General features: G+C 42.1%; 4 protein-coding genes across 5 annotated transcripts; all 4 read right to left on the reverse strand.

Moving 5' to 3' along the window:
* Window positions 1-1,235: 1,235 nt before the first annotated feature.
* On the reverse strand, window positions 1,236-5,459 carry LOC114556569 (C3a anaphylatoxin chemotactic receptor). 2 transcript variants are annotated; one of them, XM_028579556.1, is made up of 3 exons: window positions 5,370-5,459; window positions 5,086-5,158; window positions 1,236-3,127 (listed from the first exon to the last, which is right to left on the reverse strand). In XM_028579556.1, the coding sequence occupies exon 3, from the start codon at window positions 3,063-3,065 to the stop codon at window positions 2,043-2,045; it is 1,023 nt and encodes a 340-aa protein (XP_028435357.1). In that variant the 5' UTR covers window positions 3,066-3,127; window positions 5,086-5,158; window positions 5,370-5,459; the 3' UTR covers window positions 1,236-2,042. The 2 variants fall into 2 exon arrangements, with proteins under 2 accessions (XP_028435357.1, XP_028435356.1); XM_028579555.1 differs by lacking the exons at window positions 5,086-5,158; window positions 5,370-5,459 and adding an exon at window positions 4,025-4,100.
* On the reverse strand, window positions 5,035-8,602 carry LOC114557359 (uncharacterized). The gene is made up of 5 exons (XM_028580788.1): window positions 8,574-8,602; window positions 6,084-7,059; window positions 5,853-5,922; window positions 5,370-5,535; window positions 5,035-5,158 (listed from the first exon to the last, which is right to left on the reverse strand). Exons 2-5 carry the CDS (start codon window positions 6,996-6,998, stop codon window positions 5,035-5,037), a joined length of 1,275 nt encoding a protein of 424 aa, XP_028436589.1. The 5' UTR covers window positions 6,999-7,059; window positions 8,574-8,602.
* Window positions 8,603-10,628: 2,026 nt separating this feature from the next.
* LOC114556575 (chymotrypsin-like protease CTRL-1) lies at window positions 10,629-12,690 on the reverse strand. The gene is made up of 7 exons (XM_028579568.1): window positions 12,633-12,690; window positions 12,322-12,425; window positions 12,144-12,223; window positions 11,968-12,049; window positions 11,646-11,826; window positions 11,338-11,465; window positions 10,629-10,882 (listed from the first exon to the last, which is right to left on the reverse strand). Exons 1-7 carry the CDS (start codon window positions 12,682-12,684, stop codon window positions 10,721-10,723), a joined length of 789 nt encoding a protein of 262 aa, XP_028435369.1. The 5' UTR covers window positions 12,685-12,690; the 3' UTR covers window positions 10,629-10,720.
* A 732-nt stretch (window positions 12,691-13,422) lies between these two features.
* On the reverse strand, window positions 13,423-18,382 carry LOC114556549 (heat shock cognate 71 kDa protein-like). The gene is given in 10 exon segments (XM_028579525.1): window positions 13,423-13,843; window positions 13,845-13,940; window positions 14,127-14,359; window positions 14,499-14,697; window positions 14,795-14,997; window positions 15,163-15,718; window positions 15,791-15,943; window positions 16,196-16,401; window positions 16,503-16,707; window positions 18,276-18,382. Coding segments are annotated over 9 exon segments (2,034 nt in total). The 5' UTR covers window positions 18,276-18,382; the 3' UTR covers window positions 13,423-13,660.
* Window positions 18,383-18,527: the final 145 nt, after the last annotated feature.

An 18,527-nucleotide genomic window follows, 5' to 3' on the forward strand; every position in this document is an offset into this window, starting at 1 on the left:
CTTCTTGGGGTCCCTCTGGTATCCCCGTGGCCCTAAGCAGCCGCTTAGTTCGCTGATACGTCGGGCCGGCTCTGGGTCAGAGAAAACTAGTCTTCTGCACCTCTTCTGGGCTCCGTTTCCAGGCGTTAGCCAATCTAGCCTGTGACAGGACACTGGTCAATTACAGTATTATTATTTCAGAGAGAGAGTGTGTGCGACAGAGAGGAAGGAGGGAGATCTGCAGGAAGAGGTCTCCCTCTACTTCAAATTATTGCGTTTTGCATTCCACCCACTGCAGCTTTAAAGGCTAACTTCGGTATCTTTCAGCCCTATTTAACCATGTTTTGTGTCTGAGTGACTGATGGGAGCAACAATTGGTCCAGTATTGAGCTGCAGTGTAACGTTAATGGACAATTGTCCACTTTCAAATTACGTCCACTAAAAGTGAAACATCCCTGAACTCGCTATCGCTAAACCCACCAGAAAATCTGAGCATGTCAGTGGCAAAAACAGCACTTTTAGTAGATGCGTAAACAGTGTGCATTTGATTATAATTATAATTTATACTTTATTACGGATTACAGCCCGGTTTGCAGCTACCGGTTACAATGTTCTCTCTCAACACTGGACCAATTTCAAAGATTTTTGTTGTCACTTAGACACAAATGCATGGGAAAATGGGGTTCAAGTTGAAAAATACCACTAACATTTGATATTTACTATATTCCTCTGATATGGTAGTAGCTTCTTGGTTCTTTATCAACTATTCAAGCCAGAGGTGAAACAGATTATGTTGCATACTCTAAATTAAAGTTAATTATCAGTTAATGGACACATCATGTTCTCTGTTGTAATTTTGCTGACTAGATGATAGTAATATTGCTGACTTCATGGCAGTTACAGGAATTAAAGAGGTCAGCAAATATCAAACAATAACATGTGTACTACAGCACATTGAATAGGAAATGACTATCTACATGACTAGGATTCTTAAGGGTACGTTTCCAAAGGAATCTAAGATGAGGAATTTTAGTTTTAAGTTTTTTTTTTTTTTTTTTTTTTCTTATTTTAAAATGATCATTTTGATTTGCATTGTGCTTTAAAGTAATCTGCAGGTGGTCTGTTTTACAGAGTACGTTCCATTTTTGCAAACCCAGGAAGTTAAGCATGTACCGTTGTGGTATCCTGTAAGATAAAACACCGTCTGGTGAGTAGTGTGTACTCGTGTTGGTGATGTAGAAGTAAGAAAACAGCTCTTAAAATATGTATATGTTTTTATTCACCTTATTGAAATGCTCAATCATCAAAGCTCAATCTTGTGTGACATATCATGGATGCTGCTATGGACAAATAGCTTGTCAATAACCATGGGTAAATGAGCATTAAAAGCTTACAGACAAACATAAAATAAAATGATATGGTACCAAATAATTAATTGTTACACAAAGAACCACAACACCAACACAGGTGTTTTCAATTATTCCGGCTGATTAGACCTGGAACATATAAGGAGCTATACGATTTCAATCTACATGTACTTGTAAGAAAAATATGGAAGATGTAACTGGTGCAACGCAGTAACAGGGGAGTCAGTGGGGATGTCTTATCAGCCATAAGTGAAAACATCTGATTGTGAAAAGGTGCATTACTATAAAAAACATAAAGAAATGCCTCATAGCATTGTGCTATGTTTTATTTGTTATTTGTTTTGTGCAAAGTGGAGAATGTTGTGTGTGGACATTGGACTGGAAGCTGTGGAATGAATTACTGTTGTATTGGTGTCATGTTGGATGGGCCACGTAGTGGCATGGCAATAAAAATATCAATCAATCAATCATAGCAAATATTTAAAAAAAAGTATACTGACCGAATCAATTTAACATGTCATTTTCAGTTTGTGCTTTTCTTTTGTCACTATTGATTACAAGTTTGCTTTAAAAAAAATTTGGACTCATTGAAGTGAAGCCTGTGGTCTTAATCCGTACTCAATATCTCTGTCTCTCATCAGTGATAACCACTTTGCTTTCTGTGAAGTTTCAGGAAGTGTCTCTGGAGGCCTTTATTCAGTGCTCACAGTCTCTCTCGTCAGTCATGACCACTTTGCTTTCTGTGAAGTTTAAGGAAATTGCTGTGTCTTTCCTCTCCAAAGGTGCAGCAGAGTCTGACTTCCGAGAAAACCGAGACAAGTGTGATGACAAGGAACGAGAGGACATAAAGGACAAGTGGTCCTCTGCCAGGGCACTCTCCAGGACAAAGCATATGGACTGCCTGAGCTTCTTCTGGAATTCATCACACAAGAAAACATAAAGAATGGGGTTCAGGCAACTGTTCATAAACGCCAGACTCAAAGCCAGTGGACCTACAATTAAGACAATATTCTGAAGATCTGGGTTAGTATGGGCCTTTAACTCTATAAAATGTGAAATATGGTAGGGCAACCAGCAGATGAAGAATGCAAGAACAATAGAAAAAATTATTCGGCGAGATCTCTGTTTCCTGGTCCTATGCAGGCGCCCTGCACGAACAGCTATGGCCACATAACAGACAATTATTACCAGGAATGGGATGAGGAAGCCCACAACAAAGCGAAAAATGCCAAGAATCCGTATTTGTTCAAGTGTTATGGATGCAGAATAACCACAATGAATCTTTTCCCCTGTATCTATAACCCTGCGACAAATGGCATAAGGGGTGCTGCAGACCATAGCACTCATCCAGATGCAAACGCATATGATCTGGGCTTTGCGAACGGTGCGCTTGTTTTGTGCCCACACCACCACCCAGATTGACAGGCAACGATCCAGACTTATGGCTGTCAGAAGAAAGACACTGGCAAACATGTTGACTATGATCACAAAGCTGTTCATCTTGCACATGAATTCTCCAAATTGCCAGTGATAATCTTGAGAGATGGAAATGATTGTGAAAATCAGGAAGGCCGTAAAGAGGAAGTCAGCCAGGGCCAAGTTGAGAAACCAAACTGAGTTGACTGTTCTCTTCATCCTGCAGCCTGTCACGTAGATAACCAGACCATTGCCCAGAGTCCCCACAATGACGATCACACAGTAGATTACCAGGGAGGCCATCCACACTTTTCTGCGAACCCCATCCCCCCTGGCTGATGTATCTTCTGTTGAAGTGTTGTTATCTAATGAACAAAACAAATATTTTATTACAGACATTAGTATCTACAACACATTCTGCAATATGCACTGAGAAAACACATTGTTTTTATAACCAGATTAAGTAAATAATAACAATATTATTAATACAAATAATATTACACTTATTTAATATATTGCATTTTCCAAAACAAAGTCACAAAGAGTAATATTGTTAAAAAATAGGATCCCAAAAGATTAAATAGAACAAGCCAAAAAGAATAAAATAACAATAGAAATACAAATAAACACAGTTATAAAGAAACAAACAAATACAAAGATGAGACAAAGTCCAGTTTAAATAGGTGAGCCTTGAGCTGCTTTTTAGCATCAACAGAGACCACAGAACGTGCGACTACGAAGTCCTTCCACAGTGTGGACCCACCACTTCAAATGCACGGTCACCCTTCACCTTAGCTGTAGTTGACTGTGAGGGACACCAGTAATCCTGGCTCAGAAGATCTAAGCAAACCTACTGGTAATATACGCAGGGAGCAGATCTGGACCAGTTGTAGACTGTCCAGGGATGACTTGTTGAGGCAGGTGAAAAGGGAATTGCAGTAGTCGTGAATGATCATCTCAGATTGTGGTAAAACAGACCTGAGTTTCTTAATGATCTGATTTTAATTAACTCCATACTGTTTACCTGTTTTAGAATGCTCCTGTCCTGGCACATGTTCTATGCAACTCTGACTCCCACTATACTACTAAATTGAATGAAGTAGTCACAGAATACTATGCAAATTAACTTTTCCACTCATTTAACTCAATTGGTATTGTGATCACACAAGGATTTATGCATACCTATTTTAGATTACTCTGCAAGAAATGATGGTAGACCACCTTTCTGTTAATGCAATTAAATAGCAAGCAAGGATTCTTACCAGTCTCCATTTTTCTGTTGCAGCAAGTCTGTCTTTATTCTAAGTTGATCTATATCTGATTCTGCAAATTTATTATTCTCTCTCTCTCTCTCTCTCTCTCTCTCTCTCTCTCTCTCTCTCTCTCTCTCTCTCTCTCAGATTACTCCTCCTCGGTTCATGCAGCTGCCAATGAGACAGTACTTCTGCTGCTGCTGTCATGGCTTTGCAACAAGACATTGATTATGCCATGCACAGGAAGTGGATAAAATAACAGAATATAATTATTAGAACATAATAAGATTTCAGCAGGACTTGACATGACTCTTAAAATTACTGGTGCTGAATGAGCATCACTCTGACACAACAGTTTAAATAAGCTTCACAAATGTAGTTTTTGTTGGAGGGTTCTTATGTTGTATTTTATTATATTCATTATCTAAGCATCCCCCCCTCCCCCCTGTGAAACTGCTTGTCATTTACATTTTGATCTCCATCTTAAATGATTTGAGAGAGAGAGAGAGAGAGTGTGAGAGAGAGAGAGAGAGAGAAAGAAAGATACAAACGGAGAGAGAGAGAGAAAGAAAGAGAGAGATACAAACGGAGAGAGAGAGAGAGAGAGAAAGAGATACACAGAGAAAGAGAGAGAGATACACAGAGAGAGAGAAAGAAAGAGAGAGAAAGAGATACACACAGAGAGAGAGAGACACAGAGAGAGAGAGAGAGAGAGAGAGAGAAAGAGATACACAGATAAAGAGATGCACAGAGAAAGACAGATACACAGAGAGATATATACATAGAGAGAGAGAGAGAAACAGAGAGATATATATACATAGAGAGAGAGAAACAGAGAGATAGAGATATATATACATAGAGAGAGAGAGAGGTATATAGACAGAGATATATATACATAGAGAGAGAGAGATATAGAGCTTTCAGTAATGTAATGCATGTCTTTAGAATGCAATGCCCCTGAATGTTAAAGTCCCTGTTGGTGTAATGGCCAGGTGTCCCTATACTTTAATCCTTTATATCTACATCGACATCCATTCAAAGTCCACAAGTTTTCTCATATGTGTGCTCACATGTGGGTTGATGCCTCCCAACTGTTTCTTCTTCGATTTGGAGCCCACCTCAGGGTTAATACCCAAGAAGCACCTGTAAACAATATGACAAGACAACAACTTTCAGTATTGCATGTTATATTGCTCATTATATTTCACAATGGCGCCATAGGAGGTTCGAGTTCTGAGGCGAAGCTTACCCCCTTGGGGTGCGCGCATCCAGACCCTTACCGTGTTGTTGTAGGCGTGTGTATATAAGTGTGTGTGTGTGTGTGTGTGTAATGTACATTTGACTGTTTCAATACCTTTGAATAAACTCCAGAGTACATGAGCCGTCCTCAGGATACTGCAGATTAAAGTTGTAATAGTTTGCAAAAACGGCTGCTATCCCATTGATGAAGCTGTCGTCTGGCCCCATCACCACTTGTCCTTTAGTGGATAGCATCCAAGTCTTTGGCTTCATCAAGTCACCTAAAATGAACAGATATAGAAGTGGAATGTTGAATGAACAAGAGAAGAATGTTTCTGATTATGATATCCAGCAACACTGCCTTTAAACTGTGAACCCACTTGTTATTGATCTAACAAGATCATCTACTGATTTAGTCTCTCAAACAGCTCAAGCTACAGAACATGCTTTGTTACCCCACCCCTTGAATGCAGGATAATTCTGAAAATCTCTAAAGCCATTGACTGTATACAACTACTACAGTAATTAAAAAAAAAAAATCCTAAAAGGAAACATTGTGCTAGAAAATATGAATATGAAGTCCAGATATAAATAGTACCTTGGATAATCAAGCAGGGGGTGCTCGGTAGCATCACTGTTCTCTGCACATCAGCGGCTGTGGCACACGGCTGTAAAATAAACCTTAACTGTAACATATTTATGGTAGCAGATTCAAATACATAAAGACAGTTCACTGGTCTCCTGACAGAGGGTAATCAGAGAGAATGTTATGTATACTATCTAGTGTAAACACAGACCGCTTTTTAAAAATATTTTATACACAACTTACATCAGTCTCAAGCACGATGGCACTCTTGGGTTCCTTAAAGTACGCCAACAGGAGCAGGAGGATACATGCAGCCTTGTCTGAAGCCTCTGGCTCGAAATTATTCAGGACGTCCTCAATCTCTGGACGGCGTTTGAGTTCCTGGCAGAACCGAATAAGTGTACTGCCTCTATTTTTTAGGGCCTCTTGCAACTTAATAAGGATGGGGATATCTGTCAGCAGACTAAAGTGGGAGTAAAGGCCTCTCTGAGAGAAAAGAAAAGGCCATTCTTCCTTAATATCTGAAATGGCAGGTGTAGGCAAACTGTTGAGGTACCGCCGCTGGATGACGTATGTCTTCTCAATCAAAGCCTCAGCTCTCCCTGCCCTGCCCATCCCTTCCTCTGAATAGATGTTGTGAAGCTGCCTTTTCATTTCATCTAAGGTTGCCTCGGTCTCACCAGCAGGAAGTTCTGCAGGACACCACCTCACACATCCGTACCGATCCACAGGGCCTCTTGCCATCACTCCGGTTTCCTCAGCCACCCTAGTGGTGGGCCTTTTCTTTCTGCGTCGCTGTGCAAGAGTATTGTTTCTATTTTTATATTCCACTCTCGTTTTAATCTGCTGAAGAAGAGAGTGACAGCCATCTCCAAGAATGTCTCCGTTTCTACCAACATCAGCAAAACTTTTGGGATAATCCCTTACAATGCCCCGGACAATGCTGTGACATGTTGCTCTGGTTGGGTTCTGATCATGCTGCAGCATCTGGTCCACCACTGCCTTCACCATAGCTTGTCTGTCCCCTGGTGATGGTCTTGTTTGATTGTCCACTGCTGTTCGGATTGCTGCTGGCATCTGGTCCCACTTGACCTGCCAAGTAGTTTGGGTGAAGATAAAGCGTTCAGAGAGCTTTGGGAACCCAATGACACCCAACATGGACTACTTGGACGGGATGGAGAGGCTACTGAAACACATTCTATTTCAAGCACCGGAAGTCCTACAAGTGAGAGGACAAGAAATTGTGAAAAGATAAGAGGTAGATAAAGTATACTGAAACAAACAAACTTCACAGGTTGCAGAGCAAAATTATTAAAATGGTACGACTTGTACCATTCTGCTCTTATAGACCAACTGTCCATTAGCATCTCTAATGTTTAGGTGAAGATAAGAAGTCTCAGACACATGCTCACACAAACTAAATTTACAGTGAAACATTGTTCACAAAATGACGGGGGAAAGGATTGAAATGAACTGGCTAACAGGAGTATGAAACATGCTCAAAAAAAAAAAAAAAAAAAAAAAAAAAAAAAAAAAAAAAAAACGGCAGAAAAAAACGGAGGGAAAAGGGAGGATTTTGGTAGATAAGTAGATAATGTCTGATAAAACGAGAAAAAGGGACTGGTATCGGAAGTAAAATTATATTTAACGTTACAAGTACCCCAAGTGAAGGAGTTCAAGTATCTTGGGGTTTTGTTCGCGAGTGAGGGGACAATGGAGCGGGAGATTGGTCGGAGAATCGGCGCAGCGGGTGCGGTATTGCATTCAATCTATCGCACCGCCAGGACGAAAAGAGAGCTGAGCCAGAAGGCAAAGCTCTCGATCTACCGGTCAGTTTTCGTTCCTACCCTCACCTATGGTCATGAAGGCTGGGTCATGACCGAAAGAACGAGATCCAGGGTACAAGCGGCCGAAATGGGTTTCCTCAGGAGGGTGGCTGGCGTCTCCCTTAGAGATAGGGTGAGAAGCTCAGTCATCCGTGAGGAGCTCGGAGTAGAGCCGCTGCTCCTTTGCATCGAAAGGAGCCAGTTGAGGTGGTTCGGGCATCTGGTAAGGATGCCCCCTGGGCGCCTCCCTAGGGAGGTGTTCCAGGCACGTCCAGCTGGGAGGAGGCCTCGGGGAAGACCCAGGACTAGGTGGAGGGATTATATCTCCAACCTGGCCTGGGAACGCCTCGGGATCCCCCAGTCGGAGCTGGTTAATGTTGCTCGGGAAAAGGAAGTTTGGGGTCCCCTGCTGGAGCTGCTCCCCCCGCGACCCGACACCGGATAAGCGGACGAAGATGGATGGATGGAGATGGATGGTTACAAGTACACGGACCAGGGGCAACCTGCTATTTCACCACAATGAGGGAGTCTGAGAACGGTGGAGGTCTGCTAGCTAGCTAACGTTGTAGCTAGCTAGCTAACGTTATAGATAGCTAGCTAGCTAGCTAGTAAACTAGCTATATATATAGCCCTCCGTTGCTCAAGTCCAGGGGGACTGTCAGTATGTCGTTCTGGATAAAAGTGTCAGCTAAATAAATAAATATATGACTGAGCCTGAAAATGTGGTGACAGAGTCTGATAGCTAGTTAGCTAACCAGCATGAAAGTCAGTCCACTAACGTTAAAAGTTAAACCAAAAAGCAAAGAATTCTTCAGAATACCTATTAAAAGCACCGTGAATTACAATCTACCATTTAACTGTATTGCCTTCTTTTACTTCTTGACTTTTTGCCTTCAACTTGACGTACCTCTTATCTGGTCGTGTATCTCTCCGTGACGTCTGTGACAAAATCCAGAATCCAGTGAGTTTGGCTTCTGACGAAATCGCCCCACAATGCAGTGCGTTTCAAGTGCAACTCAAATTTCACAATAAGATGCTGTACTGTGATAGAGAACATACAGTCTTACATTTATTTCACAGTAAAAGTCTGAATACAATATTTTATTGTGAAATAATACTGTTAAATATTGTGAAAACACTGTAATAATTAACAGTGTGCCCAGGGGCTACAGGTGGAAATTAGCCCTTTGCACGTGACGTCACACTCTAGTCCCGCGAATTATGAACGCCATGACGGACGGCGGAAGAGCTATTCTGTGTAGACGGACGGCAAGTCATACAAGAGCGTGTTCGCTGCTTATATACTGTGTATGGTTCGCTGTTCTTGTTCTCACATGCACAATCTGCAGAGTAATCCTCACCAACACAAGCATGTGTATGTATTGCCTCTTTTAAATGACTGATAAATAATAATAATAAAACGTCCTCACCCAGCTAGCTGCCGTGCTAACCAGCTGTTTCTGCTAACAGGTCCCACATAACTATCATCGGTTATTCACCGACCTACATATTCCAAAAAGTAAGCCGTTCCCTTGATCATAACTTAACACGCATACAAAAAATATTGGTTAAATTAAAGATGACATGGCACGGAAACTAGCTTCAAAAAGGCCAAACAACTGAATTGAATGCGGCTCTGCGGAGCTCCTACCCCGGTTAGCCGACCAGCTAGCTGTGGTCAACAGCGAATATAATCACAGATAAGACGATGGCTAGATGTAACATTATGTGTGGTTATTACTGATCATAGACACTCCGTGATTTACTGCATGGATTAACGTGTGATTGATTATTCCCCAGAGCTGGGATACGTTCAGGCATCCATTAGAAAGTTGCATCGGCTCAGCCAGTGAACAACGGTACGTGCCTGTAGCTAGCTTGCCCTGCTAGCTGATAGCCGTTAGCTGCTAGCTGCCGTCCTGTGAGTGTATTCAGACAGGCTTCTGTGATAATCATCCCAATAACAATCCACGGTGGTGTGGCTATGTCCTCCAGAGGACAGGTCATGTCACGTATTGAAGTGTATTGCCCCCTAAAAAAAAACATAGTGCGGTAGTAGCTGCTAGTTGTAGCAAGAAAAGGTAAACAGTGTGCCGATCGAAGCGTAGTGTGTGAAGGGCAGATTTGTTTACAAGGGAAGAAGCTTGGAGTAACGTAACTATGGCGAATATAGCAGAAATACAACACACGGAAGAGCCTTTTGGCCTTTAAATGGTCGTCCTTATTTATTCGAATCCGAGTATACAGACGAAAAACTAGCCTCACAAGAGTTGGAAAGAACGAGACAGACAGAAGGGCAACAGGCAGATGAACTTGCTGATCCAAGCGCAAGCTAAAGCTAGCCTTCAGTAACTAGCCACACCACCACCGCTCCATGGATTGTTATTGAGATGATTATCACAGAAGCCTGGCTGAATACACTCACCGGACGGCAGCTAACGGCTAGCGGGGCAAGCTAGCTAGCTACCGGCAGGATCGAGACAGGGACCAGGGTAGATGAATTTAAACCATGTCTGAAGAAGCCATAAAGAAGAAGATAGTATTATTATTATTACATTTTATTTAGTGTTATTTATTTGAAACTAATGAAACTTTCCGCTCATCTACTACATTGTTTAGCTTGTGCTTCGGGTGTTTCCGCCGTCCGTCATGGCGTCGTCACGTGTTTGCAAAGGCTCTATAACCTGGCCCAAGACATATTACCTTGTATTACAAGTTTAATGTCTATTTGTGCATTGTCCCTGTTTCAAATAAATACATTTCCAATTCCCCCCACACACACACCCCAAAAATCCCCACAATGTGATTGATTTATGTCCCTGTTATGTACTGTATGTGTAACACTTTAGCCTACATGGCTGACATGAATGTAAAACATAAAAACCAACACTGGTGTTCTTAAGAGTTGTATTTTTTATGCATGATTTCTCACAAATGCACCAAACATAGCAGTACAGTAAGTGGTTGCAATTCAACAGCTAATATTGGTGCTGTATAGAATCATGGGAAATGGGAAAACATGCATTTATATTGCAAATGTTTTGTGTTTGCACTTTAGTTGGAAGCAACAGTCTGGTCGACCCAGCTGCGCAGGTAGGACACACGTGAATACACAGCAGGGCTGTACACGTTGCAGTTAGGTGTTCCCCAGGACACAATACCCACAAGGGACCACACTCCACTGTTCTGACAGACCAGAGGGCCACCAGAGTCACCCTGTAATGAGACAAATATGATTATTCTTAATTGGCTTTTAGGAGCATGCATTGAATCATGTAATAGAATGAAATCTTGGATCAAGTGCTTGATAGTGATGCATTGAGGTAACTTGGTGTTCTGTACATCTTTTAACAGGATGTAGGCTGGCCTACCCTCAGTGTTACATCAATTCAAAAACAGGAAAACATGCAGCAAGAACAGTAAATAACAACAAGAAAATAAGAGAACCCTTTTCAGTTACACTTTCATTATGTTTCTTACAACCCATTAGGTAATGATGAATCAATATGTGTTACTAGTTTGTTTGCTAAATCTATAAATGGCTCAGACAGTAAAGACTGTTCTTATGTATTCTGTGAATATCCATTATCAATTTTGATTTTTTTTGTGTATAATATTTGAAATCTTTAAGTAATTACAAATGTGTATTTTAGGCATTGAAAGGGTGTTACCTGACAGGAGGACACTCCAGAAGCACCAGCACAGATCATGGCTTCAGAGATTTTGTTACCCCAGTGCTGCTTGCACTGAGCAGGGCTGAGCAGAGGCAGGGCAGTCTGCTGGAGGTAGCGGGGGGTTGCTGAAAAGGAAATGAAGATCAGGCTCGCTGCCCAAATACATCTTTTACATCTTTCTTAGTTGATGTTTATATATATTTTTTGATATTTTGATATTTTTTCCTTTGTGGAAATGGAGCAGTTCATAAGTGTGTTTGTAAATATATTCTGTGTGTAAAACTTGAAAGCAATCGCTCACTCACAGGTTTGGCCGGTCTTGCCCCACCCAGTGGTGACACATCTGGTTCCAGCGGGGATGTTGGTGCTGGAGGAGGCCAGGCACACAGGAGACACACGGGATGTCATCTGAACTGGGGAGGACAGCTTCAGAAGGGTGATGTCATTGTTGAAGTTCTGGGCGTTGTAGTAGGGGTGAGTGATGGCCTGAATGGAGAGGTGGGCATAAATCATAGGCCAATATAATGCAAATTTGCAATGACACATATACTCAGAAAATACTACTTTAAGTAAAATATTACATTTTTATTAAAAATAAAGTTTTTTATGTGTCATGGTGTTGCTTACCCTGTAAATGGACTTGACCTGAATTTGCTCACTGTTGGACTGACGATCATGTTCTCCTAGGATCACACGGTGGGTTTGAGCACTAGAGAGAATAAAAAGAGACAGAGCAGTGATTTGAGAGATGGCAATGTTGGGATTTTTCTCATGTCGATGTGGGGCAGGGCAAATTTACTTACGACACACGACAGTGAGCAGCAGTGACAACCCAGTACTGGTTGATCAGGGATCCTCCACAGAAGTGGAATCCTCTCCCATCCTAGAAGTGAGAACATGCGTTTGTACAATTTCTGAATTCCACAAGGGGTTGAGATTGTAGCAAAACCACAGTGGGTGTGGGTGCATTACTTAGGTTACCTGAAGTGAAACCTGCCAAGGCCAGGACCCAGACACAGCGTTCTGCCCATTTACAATCTTGTTGTATCCGCTCACTTGGGGCTTGATAGCAGGTACCCCACACCCTGATGCCAAATCACACACTAGAACACTGATGCTTGTTCCACAATTAGGGCATACAGTATATACCAGCAAGTGTTCTGTGTATTATTATGGTTACAATCTTGTCGTTATGCAAGCAGTCAAACATTAAGAACAAATTGCTACCAAACCATTGCAGAAAAAGATCCTACAGATAAAATGCATCCGCTGGTAAACCACAAGTCACTCACCCAATGTAGAAGCCACAAGGGCAAAACAACTGACAAGCAAGAACATGGCCATGTCTTGATCTTGATTCACTTTCCTGAGTGTCACCTGTGTGGGACACTGGCTTTTATACTGGCACTGGCTCACACCTGACCCTGAGTTCCACGTGTAGCACTCCATACTGCAGGTACCCCCGCACCACACACACACACACACACACACACACACACACACACACACACACACACACACACACACACACACACACACACACACCAATGCCTGTGATAAGTCTGGGAAGGAAACATCTGGTGATAAGCACCTGACATGAAACCTTCATCCACCTAGTTGTATGCTTGTGTTTGTCCAGTGTGCATAGGTCATGGCTTTTAGCAAACAAATTGTTGCATAATCATTCCATTGGTAAGAAGCAAAAACACTGCACTTACATTAACATCCATGTGTTCTTGAATTCATTTTTAGGATGCATTTGCACCGAATTCAATATATTAAGCTTGCTTGCATCCTTTTTCAGCAGAAAAATATGTTTTTTACAGATCATAATCTATGACAACTACAGCAGCACCATTTTTTTATCGTGTCATTTTTCAAAGTGTAATTTCCTGTGTAATGCTAGCTCGAAAAGATATTGATCAAAAACCTTTGTGGTTACAGCAACCGGTTTTATCTACCATTTTGACTGGCTGCAAGTTGTGTGTGCGTACCCATTGTATGCACTATTGAATATACTTTATATGAGTTATTCAAAAACATAATGGTATTAAAATATATAAACCACAAAAAAACAGTACATTTTGTAAATCATGATCCCATTTGTGATCTTTATTGATTTCATGTTCACAAACCTTCATGCAAATCATCACTGGAGAGATAAATAATCAAGACGACAAACAGACTCTGATTATGTCTCATCTGACTATTTTAACCATGTGCAAGTGTCAGTTTTTGTTACTTAGATTAGAAGTTAAATATTGAAATCTTAAAGTTTTGAACAAATATAGCAAGAATGTAAATCAAAATGAGCCTGTGATCAAATCTTTATTGGATGTGTATTCTGGCTTACTAAACAGCTTAAAGGCAGTAAGTCTGTGTTGGGATCTGAGATAATAAAACTTTCAGTATAGTGTTCAGTCGACCTCCTCGATAGTTGGGCCAGAGGAGGAGCTGCCTCCAGCTCCACCAGGGAAGCCACCTGGCATTCCTCCAGGCATCCCTCCTGGCATACCCCCCTGATATAGCTGGGTGATGATGGGGTTGCACACCTTCTCTAGTTCCTTCTGCTGGTGATCATACTCATCCTTCTCTGCCGTCTGGGTAACAGAAGAAACAAATCATGTTTTGAGTTGGTGCATACTGTAGTCGGTTGCTGCATAACAAATTGATGTGAAGGGGAAGTGGGGAAATTGCTTAATACATTGTTTACATAATTTAGTTTGCCTCTCTGCTTTCACAATGTGAGCCAAAGAGGAACTTATTAAGAATAGTGGTTCAGTCACCTGGTTCTTGTCCAACCAAGCAATAACTTCATTGCACTTGTCTACAATGGTCTTTTTGTCCTCAGGGCTGATCTTGTCTTGGAGCTTCTCGTCCTCCACAGTGCTCTTCATGTTGAAGGCCAGAGACTCAAGGGAGTTTTTGGCTGTGACCTTCTCTCTCTGGGCCTCGTCTTCCACCTTAAACTGCTCTGCCTCCTGCACCATTTGCTCAATGTCCTCCTTGCTCAACCGCCCTAAGGGAGGATGAAATACAAATGTGTGTACCTCTGTGCAAAATTTACTTATTCTCACTAGTCTAATGTACAGCATTCCTTCAGCTTTTGTGCTATATCAGCTCCTGATTTAAGAAGTATTATATATGGTGACATCTACCTTTATCATTGGTGATGGTGATCTTGTTCTCCTTTCCAGTGCTTTTGTCCACTGCAGACACATTAAGAATGCCATTGGCATCGATGTCAAAGGTCACCTCAATCTGAGGGACACCTCTGGGAGCAGGGGGAAGACCAGTCAGCTCAAACTTGCCCAGGATATTATTATCCTTGGTCATGGCTCTCTCACCTTCATAAACCTGAAAACAGTGATTCGGTTTCAAGAGTAATTGTAATGCATTTGGGCAATGGAGAGTGAACTGTTACTTTACGAACTTTACTTCAAGGTTGCTCTACCTGAATAAGCACACCCGGTTGGTTGTCTGAGTAAGTGGTAAAGGTCTGTGTTTGCTTGGTCGGGATGGTGGTGTTCCTTTTGATAAGGACAGTCATTACTCCTCCAGCGGTCTCAATTCCCAGGGACAAGGGCGTAACATCCAGCAGGAGCAGGTCCTGTACATTCTCAGACTTATCACCAGCCAAGATGGCTGCCTGCACAGCTGTGAAGAATGTGTATGGTGAAACTAATGCCACGATGACAAGAAAGCTTTATGTAACAACCACTTAATCATGTTTAAAAAACAGCCTTTATACTAAAACAGTGATATGAATAGAACATTAGTATAACTATATATAATATACTGCTGTAGAGGTACAGTACCTACCTGCACCATAAGCCACAGCCTCATCAGGGTTGATGCTCTTATTGAGGTCACGGCCATTGAATAAGTCCTGCAGCAGCTTTTGAATCTTGGGGATACGTGTGGAGCCTCCCACCAGGACAATGTCATGGATCTGGGCCTTGTCCATCTTGGCATCCCTCAAGGCCTTCTCCACAGGCTCGAGGGTTCCACGGAACAGGTCTGCATTGAGCTCTTCAAAGCGGGCCCTGGTGATGGAAGTGTAGAAATCGACTCCTTCGTAGAGGGAATCGATCTCAATGCTGGCCTGGGTGCTGCTGGAGAGGGTGCGCTTGGCACGCTCGCACGCTGTGCGCAGACGACGCACAGCTCGCTTGTTGTTGATGATTTCCTTTTTGAACTTGCGCTTGAACTCAGCGACGAAGTGGGTAACCATGCGGTTGTCAAAGTCCTCACCGCCCAAGTGAGTGTCACCGGCAGTGGACTTGACCTCGAAGATGCCATCCTCAATAGTCAGGATCGACACATCGAAAGTACCACCTCCAAGGTCAAAGATAAGGACATTACGTTCACCGCCAACCTAAAATAAATGGTAAGAATTACTAATAGGAACATGAAAGAGGATAAGGCTTGCTTTTCATTATCTAGTTACCTTTTTGTCCAGGCCATAAGCAATGGCTGCAGCAGTGGGCTCATTGATGATGCGTAGCACATTAAGGCCAGCGATGGTTCCAGCATCTTTGGTGGCTTGACGCTGGGAGTCGTTGAAGTAAGCAGGTACTGTGATAACTGCATTGTTCACAGGCTGTGAAGACAGTTAGCCCTTGAGTCAATATATTTGTGCATTCAAGGCGCATATAGAAACATTTTCTCACAATGTCTTTTGAGGCAGAGGATGCTTGCTATGATTCTGAGGTATTACAGTTTAGATAACAGGTTTAGATACTAGGTACTGTTTCCTGACAGTTGCAGCTGCAACTGCCACCCTTTTTGTCTCTATAAAACAAACTATCCTAGGTAATTTTGAGCATAGGGTAGTATACTTATTGTCATTTACCTTGCCGAGATAAGCCTCAGAGATCTCCTTCATCTTGGTGAGGACCATGGAGGAAATCTCCTCCGGGTAGAAGGTTTTGCTCTCACCTTTGTATTCAACCTCCATCTTAGGTTTGGATGAGTCATTAACGACCTTGAAGGGCCAGTGCTTCATATCTGACTGCACCACAGCATCATCAAACTTACGGCCTATCAGACGCTTAGCATCTGAAGGAGATTTAAGAGAAAAAACAAGACTCTGTGAGTCATGTCTTAATTTTGGATCACTGTTTTTGAGCCTGTTGCCTTTTGAGTGTTGCAGTCCTTACCAAATACAGTGTTGGATGGGTTCATGGCCACCTGGTTCTTAGCAGCATCTCCAATCAGTCGCTCAGTGTCTGTGAAGGCCACATAGCTGGGTGTGGTCCTGTTTCCTTGGTCATTGGCAATGATTTCCACTTTGCCATGCTGGAAGATGCCCACACAGGAATACGTGGTGCCCAGATCAATGCCTACTGCTGGTCCTTTAGACATCTTAGATAAAAGAAAAAGGATGAAAAAGTATGTGTAAGTAGCTGAATAGTATATGTATTCATCATCACTGAATACAGATTTTATTTTCAATTGTATGTTTATCATTGTAATTGTTTTATACTTTTATATAAAAATGTGATTCCGTGTAGTACTATTCAAACAATGTGCATGCATCTGCACAGTATGTACACCCATGTATACCTACTGTCGTTTCTACAAAGCCCTGACCCTGTTACATAAATCCAGATGCAGGGCCACATATGGCTCAGCTAGTGGTGGAGTGGCATCCATGGCATAGAGGCTTAAATCCCCTCCTGACACTCGAGACCAAGAGATTGGATTATGTCACACTGCCCGTTAATTCCCTTTCCACACCGCTTCTCTCTCCACTCCTCCCTCAGCAACAAGCAGCCTGGTGACATGCATGTACTGATCCTGGCATAGTGATCAGTGGGTCTATTTTCCGACAGCTGGCTCCAAATACCTTACAGTTACTATAATAAGCATCAGCGTGTCTACGCTGCAATTAATGGAAGGTGGGAAAAAATGTATCATTGATCACTAATCATTTATCAATGGCTAGTGGGCAAAACGTTCCTGGTTCCTATTAAAACAGAGTTCTTAAAAACCAAAAGTACGCACAGGGAACTACAGCTTTTTGATTGGTAAAGAACTCCACAAAAGCCTCCTCTTGCCTTACTTGTGCTCTGACAAAACCAGCAGACCGGGGCATGAACATTAAACTTCTTTAGAAGCAGAGAAAACCACAAAGATATATCCCACACACATATTCCACCAAATCACTGAGCACAAAACTGCCTTGACATGAGTTGATTTGATTACATTTTTAAAATGTTTGCTTCATGGGTGAAAGTAGAAACTCTAATGTCCCACAACTGCTTCAACTAGAACAGACTATTAAATTATCACTTGTTACCCACTTCTGTAACACGGAGCAATGCTGACATAGCACTATTGCCTCACTGCCTGTCCTACGCCCACATCTGAAACTTGCAAAGAAATATGTTGGAACATGATTATATCAGCATTGTGGCCTGTGGCAAAGTTATATAAGTGCATAAGGAGATGGTTTGTATTAGATTCTGTCTTTTGCAATATGGTATAGGTAATGCTATTCCGTTTCCTCTGGTTGAGGTAATCTTGAAACTGCAAGCTCACATCCAACTGACACTATTGTCATGTGGAAATTAATGATCAGTCCTTTTCAGCGGCCCGGTTTCGAATCCGACCTGTGGCCCTTTGCTTTGTGTCATCCCCTCTCTTTCTCTCCCCCCCTTTCCTGTCTATCCATTGTAAATATCGAATAAAGGGAAAAGCCCCAAAAAATAATCTTAAAAAAAAAAAAAATCATCCATATACATTTGGTTTGCTTGACAGTCACACGCTGTGTGGTTTTTCTTCGGGATTCTGCTTCAGCTTGTCATGCCATTGTTTGACAGAAACCATGCAGGCCTCTCACATTTGGCAGTTAAGTTTTTAAAGCTACAAGCAAGACAAACTCTGAATGAAGCCAGGCAGAGTGCAATGCCTCTTATAGAAGGGGTTACCTTGTGCTGTCAGATGTTTGACTTGGGTTTATTGAGTTAAAGCGGCACAACACTCTCCAGCACTCCTTTCCCTCTCCTGGCCGGCGGACTAAGAGAAAGAGTGTCTCTGCTCCCCAGTGTATATAGACATGAGAGCCCATCAGGGTGTCAGGTGACTCCACCAAGGAAAGTTCTAGGCCCATGTTTCTGTTCATTGACTGGATTTCCTTGAAAGAAAGCTTGTCTTTGTTACCTATGTAGCAGCTCTTCTAG

The sequence above is a fragment of the Perca flavescens genome, chromosome 6 (assembly GCF_004354835.1).
Source record: "Perca flavescens isolate YP-PL-M2 chromosome 6, PFLA_1.0, whole genome shotgun sequence".
NCBI lineage: Eukaryota > Metazoa > Chordata > Actinopteri > Perciformes > Percidae > Perca > Perca flavescens.

What these genes read in the sequence shown, in the direction of transcription:
- LOC114557359 (XM_028580788.1), bottom strand. Translation starts at nt 6,998, where the DNA reads ATGTTGGGTGTCATTGGGTTCCCAAAGCTCTCTGAACGCTTTATCTTC. An exon ending in CCATCGTGCTTGAGACTGAT is followed by an intron (nt 5,923 to 6,083) that starts GTAAGTTGTGTA and finishes TTTATTTTACAG; the next exon opens with CCGTGTGCCACAGCCGCTGA. An exon ending in ACTCTGGAGTTTATTCAAAG is followed by an intron (nt 5,159 to 5,369) that starts GTATTGAAACAG and finishes TATTGTTTACAG; the next exon opens with GTGCTTCTTGGGTATTAACC.
- LOC114556575 (XM_028579568.1), bottom strand. Translation starts at nt 12,684, where the DNA reads ATGGCCATGTTCTTGCTTGTCAGTTGTTTTGCCCTTGTGGCTTCTACA. An exon ending in AGGTCAAGTCCATTTACAGG is followed by an intron (nt 11,827 to 11,967) that starts GTAAGCAACACC and finishes CTCTCCATTCAG; the next exon opens with GCCATCACTCACCCCTACTA. An exon ending in GGGCAAGACCGGCCAAACCT is followed by an intron (nt 11,466 to 11,645) that starts GTGAGTGAGCGA and finishes TTTCCTTTTCAG; the next exon opens with CAACCCCCCGCTACCTCCAG.